The sequence below is a fragment of the Patella vulgata genome, chromosome 1, assembly GCF_932274485.2.
Source record: "Patella vulgata chromosome 1, xgPatVulg1.2, whole genome shotgun sequence".
Classification (NCBI taxonomy): domain Eukaryota; kingdom Metazoa; phylum Mollusca; class Gastropoda; family Patellidae; genus Patella; species Patella vulgata.
Window position 1 is genome coordinate 26,270,016 of NC_065879.2, and position 20,672 is coordinate 26,290,687.

A 20,672-nucleotide genomic window follows, 5' to 3' on the forward strand; every position below is an offset into this window, starting at 1 on the left:
AAATGTAATAAGAATTTGTGCTTTTCTCTAGAAATTAGATTTTCTGGGATATAATCTTAACCAATTTAAAACCCTGATTTGAACCTTATAATATTTCTGCACGAGAACTGTGTGTACATGTACACCAAGTGAATATTTAATCAACAAGAGATATCAAAATCGGGATCAAACTAGAAAAAATACAGAATAGGATATAGGTGTTGATGTGTTTTTTGTTATGAGGAGGTTGCTGGTGCGTCTGATAAGTAATTCTATACACAAAGTGTTTATCATCTTCGGGTAAGTTTTACACTATAATCGTATACAGTTTTTAATATATCATTGTATATATGAAAGGCTCAGGAAACGGTGTATTTGTTTGTATAGTTTTATTAAATCTGTATGTTATTGGCATCAGAGAACAGAATATGTAAATTAAATCAAAATATACAATCTTTACTGTATACTTTTTTAAGTACAGCGTTAAACGGCATTAAGTTGGCCAAGCCGAAAATGCATGCGGTCACTCACGGACACTGAAGATAAAAGACCCGACCATATCCAGACAATACACAGTTGTCTTATATTGAAATTCTTACTAAGATTAAAAGTAATACAGTTTTACTACAAATTTTAATTGAGTTCACTGTCTAAAACCCAATAAAGAAGTTACCCATAACCTCCCTTAGAAAAAAGCAATTTGACTGAAGTTTTCAATATATTCATTTTCATTATCTATTTCTGAATTGTTATAAATAGAATGAACAGCACAGTTGTTTCTCTAAATTTTGCACACTGCCTCTTCACAGAGGAAGTATGATCTCCTTTTGTTGGTATGATTATAATTAAAATGTATGTCATTGGTAACCGAATAATGATAGGTATAGCACTTGTTGAAAATCCCTTTGAAACTTTTACAAGCCATAGCTAAACGAAACTAAATGTTGGTTTATCTTTGATTAACCTGGTGCTCAGATAAAACCGATTTAGATATGGACTTAAATAATAGTGTCCCTTCCAATTTAATGTTAGTTTATTCGCAAAGTGTGTTGACTTTTCTTCTTAGATGTGCTGGGGTCAGACGAAGAATGGAGTTTGGAGTTTTTAGACGACGACTAGGTGAGGCAAATCACAAGGATGATATGAAAAACAGGTTCGTTTTCAGTATAAAATTCCACTCATAAATTCTAAATTTGCAGTCTGCCTTCATTTGAATCCATTATACCCACATAACAGATAGTCGGCGTGTTACCAATATTCGTAAAACAATGGCATTGAGTACTTTGTGTCTGTTTTCATTAGTCTATTACTTTGCTTGCGACAAATGAAAATAATGGATGCGCCCCCTTGTATTGTTTTTTTTTATTCTTCTATAATTCATTGACCTTAAACAGGTCTTCCCCGAATCATAAGAAAACGACAATTGCCCAAAGTGATCAGACGAATGTCGTAATTTCTTGGACTGACATCGTTGGTAGAGAGAATGCAACTTTACTTAAGTTATTAAATTGAACCTCCCCAACGGCTAAAACACATCATTTGTGACAAAAGTGTCAACATCAGGGCGAAAAGAAAAACAATGCCTTGCAATTCTAAGTATCAGTATTTCAATTCTAAGTATCAGTATTTCAATATTTTGGTCATTAAAATTTATACCTTTTTCGCTTCAGCAGCTGTTACAAATACACTTTTGTGAAGCATTTTAAGTATGGGTCACTGTAAATTCAAATAAATGAAAAATATTTTAGATTTTGAAATTACAAACTGAAAAGTATAATATTACTGAAGATCACATATTTCATGCAAATTTGACAGAAACAAATGGGTTTTTTTTAAAGTTAGTCATAACTCAATACATTGTCTAATTGAATAATTTAACTACGAAAATTGTTATAGGAAATGGTCTATATGCATGCATTTATATCCTTTCCAAAAGGTCACAGAAAATATATTAATTTGAGTTACAAAATACAATTTATTGAAGTGAGACAGCATAACGTAAAAAAATGGCTATTTTTGGAACATGTTTATTGGCCGCTGGTGGTAAGAAAAGTGACGGTTTAAGCTAGAGAGGAACCTCTAGAGGTCACAATTTTTTTTATCCGATTTTGATGAAACTTGCAATAAAAAATCGCTTTTTAGCTTCTTCTCTGCCCATCTTTTGGAAAATGTGGGTGTATCTTGCAGGGAAAGCTCTTTTTTCTTTGTGGTTATTGCCAATTACGAAGTCTGCAAATAAATATTTCTTTAAATAATTGTATAGTACATGTAGTACAAATCTGAAATTTCCTTGAATCTGCATATCGATCTAAAAGTGTGGTCGAATGAGAGTAAACCCCGTTTCCTTTGGACGCAGCTTTCCGCGTATAAATGTATACCATTCGTAATCAATCACAAAATTTTCACACTGACAAACCCCTGAAATACAGACAAAATAGAAAATTGGTAATAAATTAATTAAAAAGTGATTTCTATATTACTGATAACTAGGCAATGTAGGCAGGAATTTTTATTTACCTGCCCGAATAAGCATACAGTAATTTTTTTTTTAAAATAGACATACCTTAGTTCTTTCATATAAATTTAATGATATCGTAAGACAAAACCCAGGAGAGCCGAAGCTTGCTCCAACATATTAGAATATGATTTTAGTGGGAAGTTCTTCCTTTAATAATAAAAACAGCTTAATTACTGACATCTGACCCTAATACTCGGGATCACCGGTAACACGGTCCTATAATTCAGTTCAAGACATTGATTACCTTGACCCAAAACTCTGTGTGGATTGTGGATAACAATACATTATAATTGTCCGATGATGAAATTGTCTAGTTGTCAGAAATGAAATGAAATGGGGTTTAACGTCCTACTCCGAACTAGGCTAATGAAAACGGGCATACGCCATACAGTCTGTTATGAAGGAAATTTTGCCCGGACAGCGGCACTACGGCCTACCCTTATATCGAATTCCAACTGTCAAGGGATCTTTTACGTGCACGCCAATGTGTACAGGGGACCTCGGTTTTTCGTTAAATCCGAACGACTAGACAGCTGTCCTTGTCAGACCCTCCGGTCTAGTTGTCAGAAATATCCGTTTGGATTGAACTAACATGAATCTGAAACCACTGATTTAAATTAAACCATCGACGAGACCTAGACTAGCGGATGAGTCAGAAATATCCGTTTGGATTGAACTAACATGAATCTGAAACCACTGATTTAAATTAAACCATCGACGAGACCTAGACTAGCGGATGACTGGGCAGTATTACAATTGTAACGAAGTATTAGATATCCTGCTACAAGAGGGTGAATAGTCGGACTTCAACTATAACAGTACTCAGATAGATTATTCGATAATAAATTATTAAACGAATTTTTTTTCAAAAGATCTGTTCCGTACATTTAATGATTTACGTTCTAATTGAAAACCATGATGCCCTCTAAAATTGTTTCCAGTCATGTTGGGGATATGGAAGTGGAATCAGACAAGGAGAACCAATTCAAGAAATCTTGTTATAAGAAGCGATGTTTGGTGGTTGTTTTCCTGGTGATGATGATTATAGGAGCTAACTACATTGGAATTGGATCTATACTTCGTTTTATTGGCGTATCGAGTAATCTGGCCCTTGGGAATTCGGTTACCAAAGGGAGATTAGTCACAACTGGTGCTGTGGCCGCCGACAGTCCCGAATGCTCTCAAATAGGCAGGTTAGTACAAATGCATGCCTCAAGTTTGATATCTATATAATAATTCGTCCGGAAGAAAATCAACTGTGTATGAATATAACATATGGTAGATATGTTTATCCATACAGAAAAAAGTGAAAACCAATATTAACCTACGTTAGGATTGAAGGATTTAACAATATTTAGATTAATATTGTTTGTAAGACTACTCTTACTGTGTATGGTCTAGAATTCTATGTAGGGCTGGTGAGTAAGTCGAGCAAAACTAAGAGATTTTAACTTTTGTTGGCGTGTCCATGTCACCGGAGTTGTTTTATTCTAACCGATATGTAGAAAGCCAGAGTCGCGACAGCTTCGTTGCAAATCACAGGAAGTAAATGTCGGAAAATGCTGCTCGATACTTAACGGTTCATATTGATTGACTCATTTATATATTAATAATATATTCTATTATACAATTACCCCCCCCCCCTCTCTCTTTTACAGGGACATATTACTGCGCCATGGATCTGCTGTAGATTCGGCTATCGCCACGTTACTCTGCAGTCATAATACCCATCCCCATAGTTCAGGAATTGGAGGAGGTAAAACAGTTTTGGTATTTCACACCTTGTTAAATCTGTGTCAAGTTGTGTAAACTAAATTTCAGATATCATCTTGACAATGTATTGTATATAATAAATGAAATGGGGTTTAATTTCCTACTGTTCTACACCAACCGGGAAAATGACAAGTGTAAGAATTGTGGAGACAGCAGATAAGAAACGGGAATAACTTTTGGGACATATTTCGCGGCAAAGTTGTCCGGAAATATGGTATTCTGCATGGATTTTCTGAGGACCTAAATGTCCCTATTAACGGAGCTGGGCCTGTGTACGGTAAATCTTGTGCCAAACACTGGGCTCTGTCGCTGGAGGAATCCGGAAAATGCAGGTAACCTCCACAAGATTACATTGGATAAAAACTCAAGGCTTCACAACTGTATATATATTTTTCAGGTGCTACAATGGTTATTTATGATCCGAAAGAAAACAAAACTGTAGCAATAAATGGTAAGGTCGTTGCCCCATCTAAAGGCACCCATGATACAGTAAGATCGAAGTTTCTTTCCGTAGGTGAGTTAGTAAAATACGGAATTTATTTACATAAATTAGAATGCTTCTTTACTTCTTGGAATCGTGGTATATATCTTGGAATTATGGTAGGCTTCTAGTTGGACACTTTATGACAATAACAGAACACAGTTTTTATGGGATACAATCACTAGTTTTTATTCTGAAAGCACGACGTTTCGACAAGTATCCCCTTATCGTTATGACAAGTTCTAGGATATAACCCTTATTGGTTTGTATGCTAATATATCGTCTAAAATACAACATTAGTGAATAGAGGTTATAATGTTATAATAATTATGTTATTTATAGAACGATATTCCACACAGAGTATTCAAAGCGTTTGTGATTCAGTTTTGTGCAATAAAAGTTCAACATCAAGACATAACTAAAAACAGCGTCTAAATAAATGTCTTCAATAAGGTTTCGAATGTCGATAAGGAGGGGCATTTGTTGAGGTGGGTAGGAAGATTGTTCCAGAATACTGCAGGTCTTCAATAAGGTTTCGAATGTCGATAAGGAGGGGCATTTTTTGAGGTGGGTAGGAAGATTGTTCCATAATACTGCAGCAGTGTATTTAAATATTCGCGCACCAAATTGTATTTGGTAATCGTCAGAAGAAATGTGTCATTTGATCGAAGGTTTCTAGATGAAGAATTGGAAATACGTATAAATAAATGCGAAATTAAAAAGACATACGACTCAAGGAATATGTAAATCCCTTACTTCATGAAAGTCATGTTTGGGAAATCAGTCATTACATTACATTTCTATTTCCCAATATGACCCCGAAAACTCACAGCAGCCAGAATGTGGCAAGTTATTGGCACGAGGAATGCAGTCATGTCAATGAGACAGATTGCGTGACAGTTCGGACACCATCCCTTGACTATTAGTCGATTAATGGCGTTCTGGTAGATGTCGCAGTACGTTTGAAAGAAAATTCAGCTCCCTTGGGACTCATAGGATGCTAGGGGGTTGGTTACATCAACGACCCATATCCTACAGAATTTCGGATGGTTGTACCGTTAACAGACCTAGAAGAGGACTTCTTTGGTCATGTGATCAGAAAGTTGCACGACTAGCATTGTGCCAAGCGAGTAATCACTGGAACATGGCGTCACGAACAGCAGTAATACATTGGTCGGATGAGAGTTTCTTTCTTGTGTGCCTGATGAATGGTAGAGCATGAGCATGACATTTGCACAGAAGAACATCCTAGAGCTGGTCCCATTCGGCGGCGGCTCTAGCATGATATGGCGTTGCCTTGGATGCCAGTAAACCGGTAACAGTTAGAGGCAATCCCAATGGCCACTGATACAAAAGCGAGGTCTTGGATAGGGTTGTAGTCATGCTCTTCTAACAAGGCCAATCTGTATGTACGACAACACTAGACCAGGCCATGCGCGTGTCTTTTTCGATTCTCCTTGTCAGCTGTTGGTTGCTACACTACCTCAGCCAGCCGGAAGCCCTGGTCCGAATCCAACTGAGCATATCTGGGAAATTCTTGGTTGTAATATCTGTCAGAGGGATTCACCAGTGCGTGCAAAATCGTGACGATAACAGGGTTTTCCTTATTACTCCACCACAGTGATTCTCAACCAGTGTGCCGCGAGATCTGCCTAAGTGTGTCGCGGAATATTGAACTGCACACTAAGAAAATGCGAAAAACCACATGATCATAATTGAGTATTCACTGGTGTCTACTGATTAAGTTCATAGCTGTGCTTTTCTTTATTTAATTCGAGTCATTCTATGTGTCTATGACTTGCCTCTGTCTACGATTGTATGCCGTTTGACTTGCCATTTTTTTTTTATTTTGCAAAATTCAAATATTTTTACATATATGTTTAGCCAGGTGTGCCGCTATGTTTTCATGTGTTTCAAGTTGTCAAAAAAGGTTGAGAACCACTGCTTCACCACAATTCAATAATGTTGACTGTCAGGTTACAATGATTTTTGTCCATTTTGATTCCACGTCAATTGATGTTTCAACCAATGTTTAACCGATGGACGATTTAAAACTCTTGTTTTAAATGTAGGTCCTCTGTCCATTGGAATACCTGGCGAGATAAGGGGATACTGGGAAGCTCACCAAAGATACGGTAAATTACCGTGGAAAGAGTTATTTGCCCCTAGTATTGCTATGTTAGAGAAGGGCGTGGGCATGACGGAAGATGGTGTTAAAAGTTTAAAGTACATACAGTATAAACAATCACTACCTAAATATAATCAGACATTAGAGGAATATTTCCCAGATTTGAGGTAAGTTTGAAAATTGATTAACATATATCAGGAAATGAAGTCGAAGGCTCCAATGGGGCACCTTCAGAAAAAGATTATTGTGCAGAACCGCTCGGTGCCGATAAATGCTACTCTTTCTTGATCGAACCACCCACCCTTTAAAGGGACTATCCCGATTTGAACAGTCTCAAAAATAAAAAGTCCGAGTGTATGAAATTTAATGGTGTATTTACCTTGTCTCAAAATTCAGCTCAAAATATTGAGTCGTGTGGACGTGAACGTCAAAACTGCTTATCCGGACACGTAACCCTTTTAAGATTACGGGTCAATTTTTTCTTTGGGTTACCTGATAATCGATTCCCGTTCCTTTAGAGGTCTATACTGTGAATGACCCACGTGTTGTACTTGATAGCGAACGGTAAATGTCACCTACACATTATTTTTATAAAATAAAAGTCTGGTTTTATCCAGACACCGTATCATACTGCTTGGGATACAGATCCCCATTTCCAGATGAAGACAGACAGGTTTAAGTTGTTTGAAAACGTATCACATATACTGGGTTAGTTGCTCGGCCCTAAGGTAGAGTATTTTAAACTATTTTAACACAAACATAAGCAGTTTTATTCTCCAAAATATTATCGGGATTGGCCCTTTAAGATGAAATCCTCGATGTTTCAGAAATATATTCTGTCATGAAAATGGTGAAGTTAGACAAGAAGGGGAAGTAATCCATCGATTGACATATCTACAAACGTTAAGAAAAATAGCTAAACACGGAGCTGATTATTTATATAGTGGTAACGGGGCTAAATTACTGATATCAGATTTACAGAAAGAAGGTATTTCAATATTGTATATTAACATGAAAGTATTGATCAGTTCTGCATTTCAGTGTTAATTAATTGAAGGTATTTTCTTAACAGGTGTGATCCTAAACACATAATAATACACTGGCAATATATCTATGTATCAGCAACATATACATACGTCTGAAGGGTCGAACAGATGACCTAATTACGATCGAGAGAACATATCTCTGATTAATAATGTGTGTTTTTTTGTCCCTGTTATTGTTCTGTATAACAACCTGTGCCAGTTTAATTTCAGGGCCCGATTCCTAGAAAACTCTTCAACACGTTCTTGTGCTTAGATTTTAAATAAACTTACCTTACTTTGTGTCCCCAGAAAATTCTTAAGAACATTCTTGTGCTTAGATTGTAAGTAGACTTCAGGGTAAGCACAAGCACGCGCTTATGTGTAACAAGTAAATACTGAAACGCAACTTTGTTCTTAAACATTGTCAATCTAGACACAAGTCCCAAGCAAGTATACGGCTTGCTAACCAGCCTTAAATCTGTTTCTTCTTTAAACAAGATGGCTGACCGTAGATATTCGATGGCATTTCCTACACATATTTTGATACCATAGAGACAATTAAAATACAGAAAATCCTTTAGATATATATACTATTCAAAAAAAGTAGGGGATATTTGATTTTGGGGGCATAATACTAAAATATGCAAATGACTACGAAAAAAGTCACTATAGAACCTAACAGAAGAAACATTTCCAGTTACATGTGACGCCCAAACGCCCCAATAGCTACCGCATGGAATGCAGGTGATGCTTGGGATCATCATGGGGGTCCAACCCAAGATTTGCACGACTCTGACTTTGAATGTTACAGTCATTGTGGCATTGAATTCCAGGGTGGAAACATCAGTTTAATTGTTTTAGTGACCAGAAAACAAATTTTGATATGCGTCGGCTTACCCAAAATGAAAGGTTACGTGCCCTTGGCATGCTACAGATCGGCACAACACAGGCGGTTGTGGCGCGGACGATGAATGTTTCTCAGTCTGTCATAAGCAGGCTATGGTCCAGATACCGTGATACACAATCTGTACAGGACAGACCACGCTCAGGTCGACCAAGGGCGACAACTCAAGCCCAGGATCGATTTATCCGTACCTTGGCCTTGAGAAATCGTGTCATCACAGCAAATCAGATCAGCGCTCGTCTTCAAACAGACACTGGTGTGAGAGTGAGTGGCCAGACGATTCGGAATCGACTGCATAGGGGTCACCTTCGCGCCCGACGTCCTCGCGTGATCCCTTGTTTGAGAGATCATCACATTCAGGCAAGACGTCGTTGTTGTAGGGATCGTCAACACTGGGATAATCGACGCTGGAGCAATGTGATGTTTTCAGATGAGTCAAGGTTCACTGTTGATTTTTTGGACAGACGTAGGAGGGTGTGGCGTCGTCGAAACGAGCGCTTCCAAGACGTTAACGTCATCAGACATGATCGATTTGGGGGTGGTTCTGTTATGGTGTGGGGAGGCATCACTGTTGCTGGAAGAACGGCTTTACATGTTGTTGCAGGGCGTGTTACAGGCCAGTACTACCGGGACAACATCTTGGCAGTCCATGTTGTGCCGTTCGCACGACGTCATGGCCGCCGTTTCATCTTCCAGGATGACAACGCAAGATGTCACAGGGCCAGGATCGTTACAGGTTACCTCCAACAACAGAACATCACCACATTACCTTGGCCAGCACTGAGTCCCGACCTCTCCCCCATCGAGCATGTCTGGGACATGCTTGGTCAGAGGTTACGTCAACGTCAACAACGTCCTGCCAATGTCCAAGAACTTGCTGCTGCGTTGCAACAGGAATGGGACAATCTGGACCAAATTGACCTTAGACGTCTCATTAGGAGTATGCCACGTCGGATCAATGCTTGTTTGGCAAACAGAGGAGGATTTACCCGTTACTGACTTGGTTGTGATGCTGTGGTAACTTTGCTGTTTGACCCCGGGTATCATTTTTCCCTTATAATGGTCAGTCTGTGCCTTACTTAGTCTAACGATCATTTGGAATAAATCGATGAATGTGAACTTCATTTCATTTTGTCATTTGTTTCTTCGTCAGTTTCATTAGGTGACTTTAATAACACTTAAAAATCAAATATCCCCTACTTTTTTTGAATAGTATAATATTCTCGAGTCTCGAGAAGAGTGCTATATATATATATAGAAAATTTCGCTAGTACCTTGAAACCATATTATTTATTTGTCAATTAGTAAACAACACATACACACGGGCTACTTTAAGATCAGGCGCTCCCAGAATTATTCGGCCTGTTTGCACATTTTAAATGTGTTAGGGGACATGTCAAATGCATCTAAATTGACTTGCTGGGAAGTTTATGTCATTGATAAACAAAGGAGCCGACCAATTTATGACATAATTCGCATACCAAAATAGTTTTTTGACATTAGAGAGTATTGTAGTCTCAGTTTACCAGTCACAATGTTCTTAGGCTCATACTTGATTTGTACTTATGTAAGAATGGTCTTAAGAATTTTCTAGAGACGGTATTTTATAAAGTTTATTACGTAAGAAAAGGTGAAGCATGACTTTGTGCTTACTTTAAGAATTTTCTAGGAACCTTGCCCAGGATATTCATTCTTTTGTACAAAGTTTGATAGGTTGGTGAAACATCTATGTAGCACAAATATTTCAGAAATATAAATTAAAATTTTACCACTTGTTTTATAGGCTCTATATTGACCCGGGAGGATTTAAAGAATTATCAGCCACTTATTATTGAAACCATTAAAGAAGAAATTGCTGACGGCCTTGTTTTACATACGGCTGGAGATCACGGCGGTGGTTTATTATTGGTTTTTATATTGAAAATACTAAAAGGTAGTCAAAGTTAGTCCTCACCGTTTTATTATGATGTGATATTTGTTAAAGCCCATTTCAGTGTGGGCGTATAATTGGCTTATGAACGCGATTGAGGCTATAGGTTTCGTGTGAAACATTGTGGTGATGAGAGGATTTATGCCACCTTTGTATTTTTTTAACGGACACGCCACATTTACTCCTTGCAAACTATAATTCTTTTGATGCCATTCGAATAAAATTATAACGTGATACAAACAGTAGTCTAAGAAAGCCACAAACAATTACCTAACAAAAAAAAACACACGCTAATTCTTGCCGAACACTGTGTATAGTCTTGACTACCGATCAAGATCAATCGTCTTGTCAATAGTAGTATTAGTTAAATATCTCTTCAGATGCAAATGAAGCGGAGTGTCCATTCGAATGAACTGGGCGAAGGATAACAATTGTTTTTAATTAGGGTGTCATGCTCTTTTCGTTTTATTTGTTAAAGGTTATAACATCACACGTGAAAGTTTTAGTGTCGAAAACGAAGTAAAGACCTACCATTTACTGACAGAAATATTTAAATTTTCCAGCGCTATAAACTATGCTATAGGTGATGCTAGATTCATTAAAGACATGGATAAAGTAAGATTTTCTTTTATTTAAAGTTTTAATTGAATATTTTGGACGAAAGTCAAAACATAATTATTTCTATATCACACTTGATGGGGTTGTACAGTTACCCATTCAGAACCACGATGGCTCTGTAAGTATGATCCCGGCAAGAGACTCGCGCAAAATTCTCTCATAGCACACTGCATAGTATATGCCCGTTTCATTAGCCACGTTGGTGTCGAGCAGTAGGACGTTAAACCTTATTTATATCGAAATTTAGAGTCCTTCATCATAATTATGCCATAATTTTGGCCTAGTTTGGGATTTCATTTCCCATATCTCCTGGTCTGAAAATACCGACATCCAAGGAACTACACCAAGATAGAATAATATCCGAAATAAAACGAACCGAAATTGACATTTGATTTTGTCTACGATATAGCCCTTTGTGGAAGTAGACGTTATAGCCTGATGGATGGGCTGTGAACTGGGGAAAAAATTAGGGAAGAAATGATTCTTATTTTTTCTGAAAGTATATGACTAGGACATCATCCCAAAAAAAGTCCCACGTTTTCCCGCTTGGGGAAAATTTTTTCCAGCACTTTGAAAATCTGACCCCCAGCAATCATGAAAAAATGGGGTAAAGTTACAAGTATTGTCAATATCTCAGTAAGTACTAGTGATACGGTCATCAAACTTGGTAGGAACCTTCTCCAGTTGATGCTTGGTGACTTTCTATAAGTTTCACTCGCTATCCGTGACGTCATCATCCGATAAAACAAGATGGCGAACCGTTTTTTTCGCGAAATGAAAATTCGTCATAATTCGTCTTTAAAACCACTCAGTATTTAAATTGTCAATATCTCAGTAAGTACTAGTGATACGGTCATCAAATTTGGAAGGAATCTTCTCCAGCTGATGCTTGATGACTTTCTATAAGTTTCACTCGCTATCCGTGACGTCATCATCCGCAAAAACAAGATGGCGAACCGTTTTTTTCGCGAAATGAAAATTCGTCATAATTCGTCTTGAAAACCACGCAGTATTTAAATTAGCAATATTTTTCAGGCATAATTTGTCATTGAAACACGCATTATTCATCAATATACATGATTTTGAGTCAAATATTAAGAATAATAACGTTCCACGGTGACGTCACGGTATGCTATGACGTCATGAGGACCAGGATCTAGCCTGACGTCATTTTTCATTTTGGGTGGTATGGAAGAGTGTCATATTATGCTTTTGTAATTTCTCGTAATTCTACAATTTGAGGTGATTGCCATGGATTTGGTGAGTGAATGTCCAATATGTTGTAACTCAGTGACAGATGATGAAGCAAAGATTCGGTTGAAAGGCCTACAAACGCTGATCCGCTGCAGTGAGGCTCGTGGAGATGAAAAAATGACTGAATATTTTCGCGCCAAATCTGAAACTGATGAACCGGTCAAGGTCATTATGCATGCGGCGTGTCGTAAAACGTATACGAGGCTCTTGGATGTTGAACGTGCGAAGAGGAACCTGGAACCAATCCCAAAAAAGCTCAGATCCATGTACGGTGGTCCGTTTCCCTGGAAAACACATTGTTTGCTCTGTGGCGAAGTTGCCGAAATGGACAAGCGACACCCGGATCGAACAAATGTGTATGAAATTCGCACGTTTTCAGTAAGAGAAACTCTCCTATATTATTGTAGACAGCGGAACGACAGCTGGGCACGTGATGTCGATTTGAGAATCGCAGGATGCTCTTGCTTGGTGGCGGCTGAAGGTCGTTACCATCATGGCTGCTACAAGCAATTTGCGCGTGCAATATCAACTTATAGTGAGTCCGGCCGGCCGATGGACAATAGTATGCATTCTTGGTTCCTGGCGATGTGCGACTGGCTTGAGCATTACTCGGAGGCAGAACTATACACGCTTGATGAGCTGATGGACACTATGAGAACATTGGCGTGTGGAGAGGAGATTTATTCTAAGAAAATGCTGAAGGTGAAATTATATGAGCAATACGGAGATCATGTGTTTTTTGCCAGCGTGGGTGGTGGGAGAGAAGACATAGTGTGTTTTAGAAATATGGCAAATTTCACAGTCCATAAGCAGTGGCACCAACAGAAGCAGGAGGATGAACAGCGTGAATTAGACAGATTTATGAGAACATGTGCACGCGTGATTAAAGAAGAAATCAGAGAACGCAACTATGAGCGTCAATTCCCAACACTTGATGAAATTCGAGACAGCGCCACGTCGAGTGAATTCATCACACCATGTTTAGGAATGCTACTGAAATTTCTCATTCCCGATGAATTGAAAAGGAACGTCATCGGACAAATGATTTGCCAAGCTGTCCGACCAAGAACAGTGATATCGCCTCTCCTGTTTGGATTAGGTGTGGAGGTAGACCATATTTTTGGCTTGAAGTGGTTGACGGATGAACTGTTCAGTTTAGGCATGTCGGTGTCATATGATGAGATTCGAATGTTCAAGTCATCTATCATACAAGATGAAAATCTGGGAACTGTTACACCAGAGGCGTACCCTACGTTCACGCAGTGGTCGGCGGACAATGCAGATTCTACAATTGCCACCATTGACGGCGGTGGTCAGTTTCATGCCATCGGCATAGTCGCCATGACAGCGAAGTCATCGCCAACGCCGTCGGATTACAGAATCAAAAGGCGAGCTCGGATCCGCGTCGATGACCTGATTAATGGTAAGAAAATCCAAGAAATAACATACATAGCCCCGGCGATGAGAGTCATGTCACAAGTAAAATTCAAGCCTATCGTCGAGCATCCCACCCCTCTTCTAATTCCGCCCCCGGCATACTACACGAACATTTTGTGGCAAGGTGCCCATCGCGGGAAAGGCGCAGTACCAAACTGGAGTGGGTATATGCAGCACATTCACAAAACTAGAGATGATGAAGCTCAAAAGTGGGACGTGATGATACTGCCTATCATAAACCTCAGCCCCAGTGATGATACCGGCATATATACTACATTGATATGCATCTCGGAGCAGTCGGATAAACTCGGTCTACCGTCTTGTGCCATAACTTTTGATCAGCCGCTTTATATCAAAGCATCAGAAATAGTGGAGGCAAAAGGACTAAAAAAAATCGTCCTCAGACTTGGAGGTTTCCATTTGCTTATGAGCGCCATCGGCGCAATTTTTCACACCATGACCGTGAGTGGAATCGAGGAGGCCCTGGAATTGATCTACGGTGAGAATGTTGTTAAACATATAATGAGTGGGAAAGCATATGAACGGGCAATGCGGGCAATGACTCTATTAGATGCGACATTGACGGCTATCCTGCTAAGTAAAGTCAAGAACGATCCTGAGAATGGAATGGCAGAAGACGAATTCAATGAGTTGGATGTAATGTTCAGGAAATCATTAGATGACCCGTCATTGGTCGATGAAGTGTGTACTTCTGAGAAAATTCTACTCTTGAAAAAATTGGATTGTCTGATCCGGGAGAAAAGACTAGATCTAGAAAATAAATCACGAACTGCAAAACTTTGGAGCCAATTTCAATACTATGTATCTTGTCTGAAGAATTTCATCACTGCGGAGCGGTTGTCCAACTGGAAAATGCATTTGGATGCTGTGAAAAGTCTTCTAAATGTTTTTGCGGCATCAAATCATCACCATTACGCGAAAAGTTCTCGACTATATTTACAGCGAATGCTTGAACTTGAAGTGACGCACCCATGGCTGTACGAGAAATTCTCCTCTGAAGGACTACATGCCGTGAGACGGAGTCAACGATATTGGGCCGGATTGTCGACGGATCTAGTGATAGAACAAGTTATGATGCGTGCAATGAAGTGTCGCGGTGGTCTCACCCATGGTCGTGGGCTCACCGAAAGCATCACAACTCAGTGGGTATACACCTTGCATACATTTGCAGCTGTACATGATGCGATGACAACGGTAACGGGGCGCAAATTGGCTACTAGCAACCAACATGTTGAAATGGGAGCCGCACGATCTGAGCGCGATGGCAGAGATTTTCAAAAGTTCTTCGACTGGTTTGAAGTGAATGACCCCTATCACGCAGATGAAAACTATGAACTTCATTCAATAACATCCGGCATAGTGGCAACAGAAAATGACAATATAACATGTGACCACGCAGAAGAAATTGGCCGTAAAATACACGCCAAACTTGACAGCGTCTCGATAACTTCCGCAAAAATCCGCAAATGTGACACAGTGCGCACCTTGAAAGATCTCCAGCCAGGTCTGAAATTAGAGAAAGAGACCATCCAAATAGACCCATCCGTACTTTTCATGAGATGTACAACCTTAGCGGCCAGAGAAAACACGGACGAGGTACAGTATTACGCATATAAAATGACTCCAGTACCTACGTCATTGTTCAAAGATGGACTCATGCGAAAAGCGGTCAAATCTGAGTTGACTCAGTACATAGAAAAACAGGGGTCTAATGTCTTCAAAGATGATTATCGCACGGATGACATGTTGTGCATCATAGATGGAGGGTGGTTATTATACCAAATACGATGGACTGCCGGAAAGACCTATAACGAACTGGCAGAGAATTATGATAATTTCGTTCATGACAACTTTGGCTCTTCCGTTATCATTTTTGATGGGTATGACTCTAAATCAATCAAAGACCACGAACATATACGTAGAGCAGGTAAAATGGCACCCAATGTTAAAATTGGGGGTCGTAATGAAATATATCCTGATAGGGAAGCCTTCTTGAGGAATCTGAGCAATAAATCAAACTTGATAAGGTTCCTCTCAGGTTGGCTTGTCCATAGACACAAAACTGTGCTGTGTGAAGCAGACGCGGACAATACGGTCGTAAAAACTGCCTTGAAGTATAGTGAAGAAAAACAGGTTGTATGTGTCGTTTGTAATGACACTGATATAATTGTATCCTTGATCTATCATTGGAAGAATGACATGGAGGAGGTTTATATGAGGAAAGACACTTGGAAACGCGAACGACAAACAATAAAACAATTGTTCAAAATCTCTGACATACATAAGACTCTGGATCCGATGGTCATCAAGTACCTACTGTTTATTCATTCATGGTCGGGCTGTGACACAACTTCATCAACGTTTCAACATGGCAAGCTGCATGTGTTGAAAATGCTTCAGAAATCCGTAGAGCTTCAAAGAGCGGCCGATGTGATGATGTCGTTGGACGCCAGCGCGGACGAAATACAGGCAGCTGGACTGGTAATATTCATTCGGCTGTATGGCGGGAACTCTAGTGACAATCTATGTGCTCTACGATACAGAAAATTCCAGTCAATGATATCCAAGTCAAAAAAACTTGAGCCACAAAGACTTCCCCCTACCGAAGGTGCTTCAAACAAGCACTCATTGCGGGTGCATCTACAAATTGTTCGATGGAATTCGATGGACGATAGAATTCTGAACGCCGAAGAATGGGGATGGAAAATCCACAAGGACAAATTCATGCCAATTATGACAGATTTGAATCCGGCTCCTGATAAGTTACTAAAGGTGATCAGATGCAATTGCCAAACTATGTGTTCCACTCAGTCATGTTCCTGTCGGAAAAACGGCATTAAATGTGTCCAGGCTTGCGGCGGTCGTGATTGCGATAATTTTGAAGTTTATAGTTTTGATGATGTTGAGGATGACGATGTTTAGAATTGCTATTGTTGTTCAAATAATTCCTGATGTTGTTTAAATAATTATATTATGAATCGATTTTATTTCCGGATTCCACTCCAGAAAATTGTAGTGTTGTTGCGTCTGAAGAATCAATAATTTCACCCGAAACACCGTAATCAGGTCGTTCTCGCTTTGTCCCACTATGGAAACATGCATTCAAACCCATCACTCGATATATAAAATCCTTGCAAAACTGAAAAAAATTCCCGCCAAAATTATAGATTTTTGCCAGATGACGTCACACCGGAAGTGGAAAATTGCTCCGTTTCAATTCAGAATAGTCACAGAAACTCGGTACCGGACCAAGCAAGCAAAAAAAAAAAAATCAATTTCCTTGTACTGACTCATTCTCCGATGGAAATTTTCATTTCGGGAAAAAATGGTTCGCCATCTCGTTTTTTCAGCTGATGACGTCACGGATTGCGAGTGAAACTTATAGAAAGTCACCAAGCATCAGCTGGAGAAGATTCCTACCAAGTTTGATGACCGTATCACTAGTATTTACTGAGATATTGACAATACTTGTAACTTTACCCCATTTTTTCATAATTGCTGGGGGTCAGATTTTCAAAGTGCTGTAAAAAAATTTCCCCAAGCGGGAAAACGTGGGACTTTTTTTTGGATGATGTCCTAGTCATATACTTTCAGAAAAAATAAGAATCATTTCTTCCCTAATTTTTTCCCCAGGTTGGGGGGAAATGTAATTCTCCCACCAGGCTATTAACCCACACGAACGAACAACTGATTTCAATTGCGGTGCGCTAATTTATGTTACCTGGCCAAGAGTTAACTAATTTCTTTTTATCATTTTATTTTATTACAGAAAATAAAATACTTTTACAGTGAAGAATTCATTCGAAGTGTGCGAAATTTTATAGATCACACCAAAACTCAATCTGATGAACTTTATGAGAAATTTGTGAATGGGAGCAATGGGACGGGTGTAGAAAAGGGAACCAGCCATGTATCTGTTCTGGGTCCGGATGGCGATGCAGTGTCGATAACCAGTACTATTAATCATTAGTAGGTCCCGGGGCTAATTGTGCCCATTCTACTGAAGTGCTAGACTCACTGGCCATTTTACTTGTCTTGTTAATACTTGGTTTTAGTTTCAATGTCTTATACGCTCATAATCGGTCACCCGAAGCCTTATATCAGTTGGGAATTAATATGGGACTGTTTATAGTTTTAAATTTATATTGATTGTGTATTGTTTAGAAAGGAAGAATCTTATTATATTTTTAACACAATCTTCGATATTCCCCCTTATTAGAAACCTTGTTATTAGTTTTGAGGAAGCTATAATCAAACAGTCGTTTTGAATTGTATAAGCTTATAGATTTTCTATCTTAATAAAATAAATGAAATAAATAGGGTTTTACGACTCACTTTTCTGTATTATCGGAGAATCCTACTGATTTTTGACAATCAATTTTGTTATGCCGACATCGCCCGCATCTAGAGCTACGCGCGCCTTTGTTACGATATCTAGGTGGCATTTTAAACTAAGTACTTTGTTTTGTTTCAGTTATGGGTCTTTAGTTTACTCTAAAAGCACTGGGATAATATTAAACAACGGAATGAATTCGTTCTTTTCCAACGGACAGGTAATTTAAGTTTATTTTCATATTATAATACACATACGCCGAACATTTTAATATAAAAGATATTAATAACAAGCGGCTGTCATGCAAGATACGCCCACATTTAGCAAGGTAAGCTAAAAAAAAAGAAGCGATTTTCGTACAATAAGGGGCCTTAATCCAGGATGTCACTGTCTGACATGCGACAATTTAAAAACGAACAAAAATCTTTTGGATATAGACATATACATTAAGTTTCATCAAAATTGGATAAAAATTGTGCCCTCTATAGTGGCCACAAGCTAAAAACGTGATACAATCGAGGGCCAGAAACCATTAAGTTACGGTACGATATGCGCGAATATCGAAAGAAACAGATCTTTGGGATATAAACATATTAAGTTTCATCAAAATCGGATAAAAACTGTGACCTCTTGAGGGTCCACAACCTTGGCATTACATACTTTTTTCACTATTAACTTATAGAGGGTCCACAAGCTAAAAACGCGACTTTTCGTACAATCAGCGGCCATAATATGCGCGAATATCGAAAGAAACAGATCTTTGGGATATAAACATATTAAGTTTCATCAAAATCGGATAAAAACTGTGACCTCTTGAGGGTCCACAACCTTGGCATTACATACTTTTTTCACTATTAACTTATGAGGAGCGGCCACTTTGTCGGGCAATCTCAGTCTGATTTTCACGACATTTAAACCCAATCATCATTAGGGTGTAACGGTGATATATTTAAACGTTTTTTTTTAAATCAGATTAAAATTGTAACCTATAGAGGGTCCACAAGCTAAAAACGCGACTTTTCGTACAATCAGCGGCCATAATCCAGGAACTTATGGTCCGATATGCGCGAATATCGACAGGAACCGGGTTCCTTGGGATATAAACATATTTTTTAAGTTTCAAGAAAATCGGATCAAAATTGTAACCTCTAGAGAGTCCACAACCTTGGTATCACATACTTTTACACTATTTGCGAAAGAGGAGCGGGCAGTTTCGGTCCGATTTTCACGAAATTCAAACTAAATAATCGTTAGGGTGTAATGGTGATATATTTCAACTGTTTTTTTTTTTTAAAATTGGTCCGCAACCCAGAGTTTACATACTTTTACACTATTTGCTTACGGGGTGCGGTCATTCTGTTCGACAGTTTGGTCCGATTTTCAAGAAATTCAAATTCAATTGTCATTATGGTGAAACGGTGATATTCGAACGTTTGTTTTAGTCGGATAAAAAAATGTCACTTATAGAAGGTCCACAAGATAAAACGTGATTTTTCGTATAATCAGTCGCCATATGCCAGGAAGTTACGGTCCGATATGTGCAAATAACGAGAGGAACCGAGATCGTTCGTTTATACACATTCATTTCATGTTTCATTAAAATCTGACCTTTAGATCAGTGCCAGCAAGCTAATTAAAAACTTGATTTTCCTACAATCAGGGGACATAATCCATGAAGTTACGGTCCGATAAATGCCTATATCGGCAGGAGCCGGGAACATTGGGGGACAAACCTATATTTCAAGTTTCGTCAAAATCGAATAAAAAGTGTGTCAAACTAATTTTTGGCGGACTTTCGTACAGAGGTGTCGACAATACACGTCCACATGAAAATGTGGGCATATATAAGACATTGTATGGCAAAGATTGTATGGTTTTCTGTTTTGATTACTTTATCGCTTTTATCCCACGTTTGAATCTAAAGCGGGGTGGAATGCGTGGGGCGGCGACTGTACTGTAGTATGGCAATATTAAGGTGTAAAACCTCGGTTTTCAGTCTGGTGGATGCGTCCCACTGGTAGGACATTTTCCAGTAAAATCTTCCTGTTCTTTGTTATATTTTAGCCGTATAATCAAATAGAGTCTGGAAAGATGGCAACGGGAGGATCAGCACCTTCTCTCTTTTTTAAAAATGGCGATATTGCCCTGGTAATAGGAAGTTCCGGCGGTGATAGAATTGCGGCATCCATAGCCACGGTAACTATATATAATATAATATATAGCATTATTTTTTTTTACAGACAGGACCCACAACCTGTCCTGTTTCACTTC

General features: G+C 38.8%; 1 protein-coding gene across 1 annotated transcript in view; it reads left to right on the top strand.

Moving 5' to 3' along the window:
- Nucleotides 1-20,672, top strand: part of LOC126828883 (scoloptoxin SSD14) — a 21,967-nt gene continuing 1,295 nt past the window's right edge. Inside the window, exons 1-12 of the mRNA XM_050558966.2 lie at nt 1-279; nt 1,046-1,132; nt 3,439-3,690; nt 4,156-4,253; nt 4,668-4,784; nt 6,824-7,046; nt 7,707-7,867; nt 10,592-10,741; nt 11,217-11,353; nt 17,838-18,037; nt 18,543-18,621; nt 20,466-20,597. Coding sequence (XP_050414923.1) covers nt 218-279; nt 1,046-1,132; nt 3,439-3,690; nt 4,156-4,253; nt 4,668-4,784; nt 6,824-7,046; nt 7,707-7,867; nt 10,592-10,741; nt 11,217-11,353; nt 17,838-18,037; nt 18,543-18,621; nt 20,466-20,597 — 1,698 coding nt within the window. The 5' untranslated portion in view covers nt 1-217. The remainder of the gene's footprint in view (nt 280-1,045; nt 1,133-3,438; nt 3,691-4,155; nt 4,254-4,667; nt 4,785-6,823; nt 7,047-7,706; nt 7,868-10,591; nt 10,742-11,216; nt 11,354-17,837; nt 18,038-18,542; nt 18,622-20,465; nt 20,598-20,672) is intronic.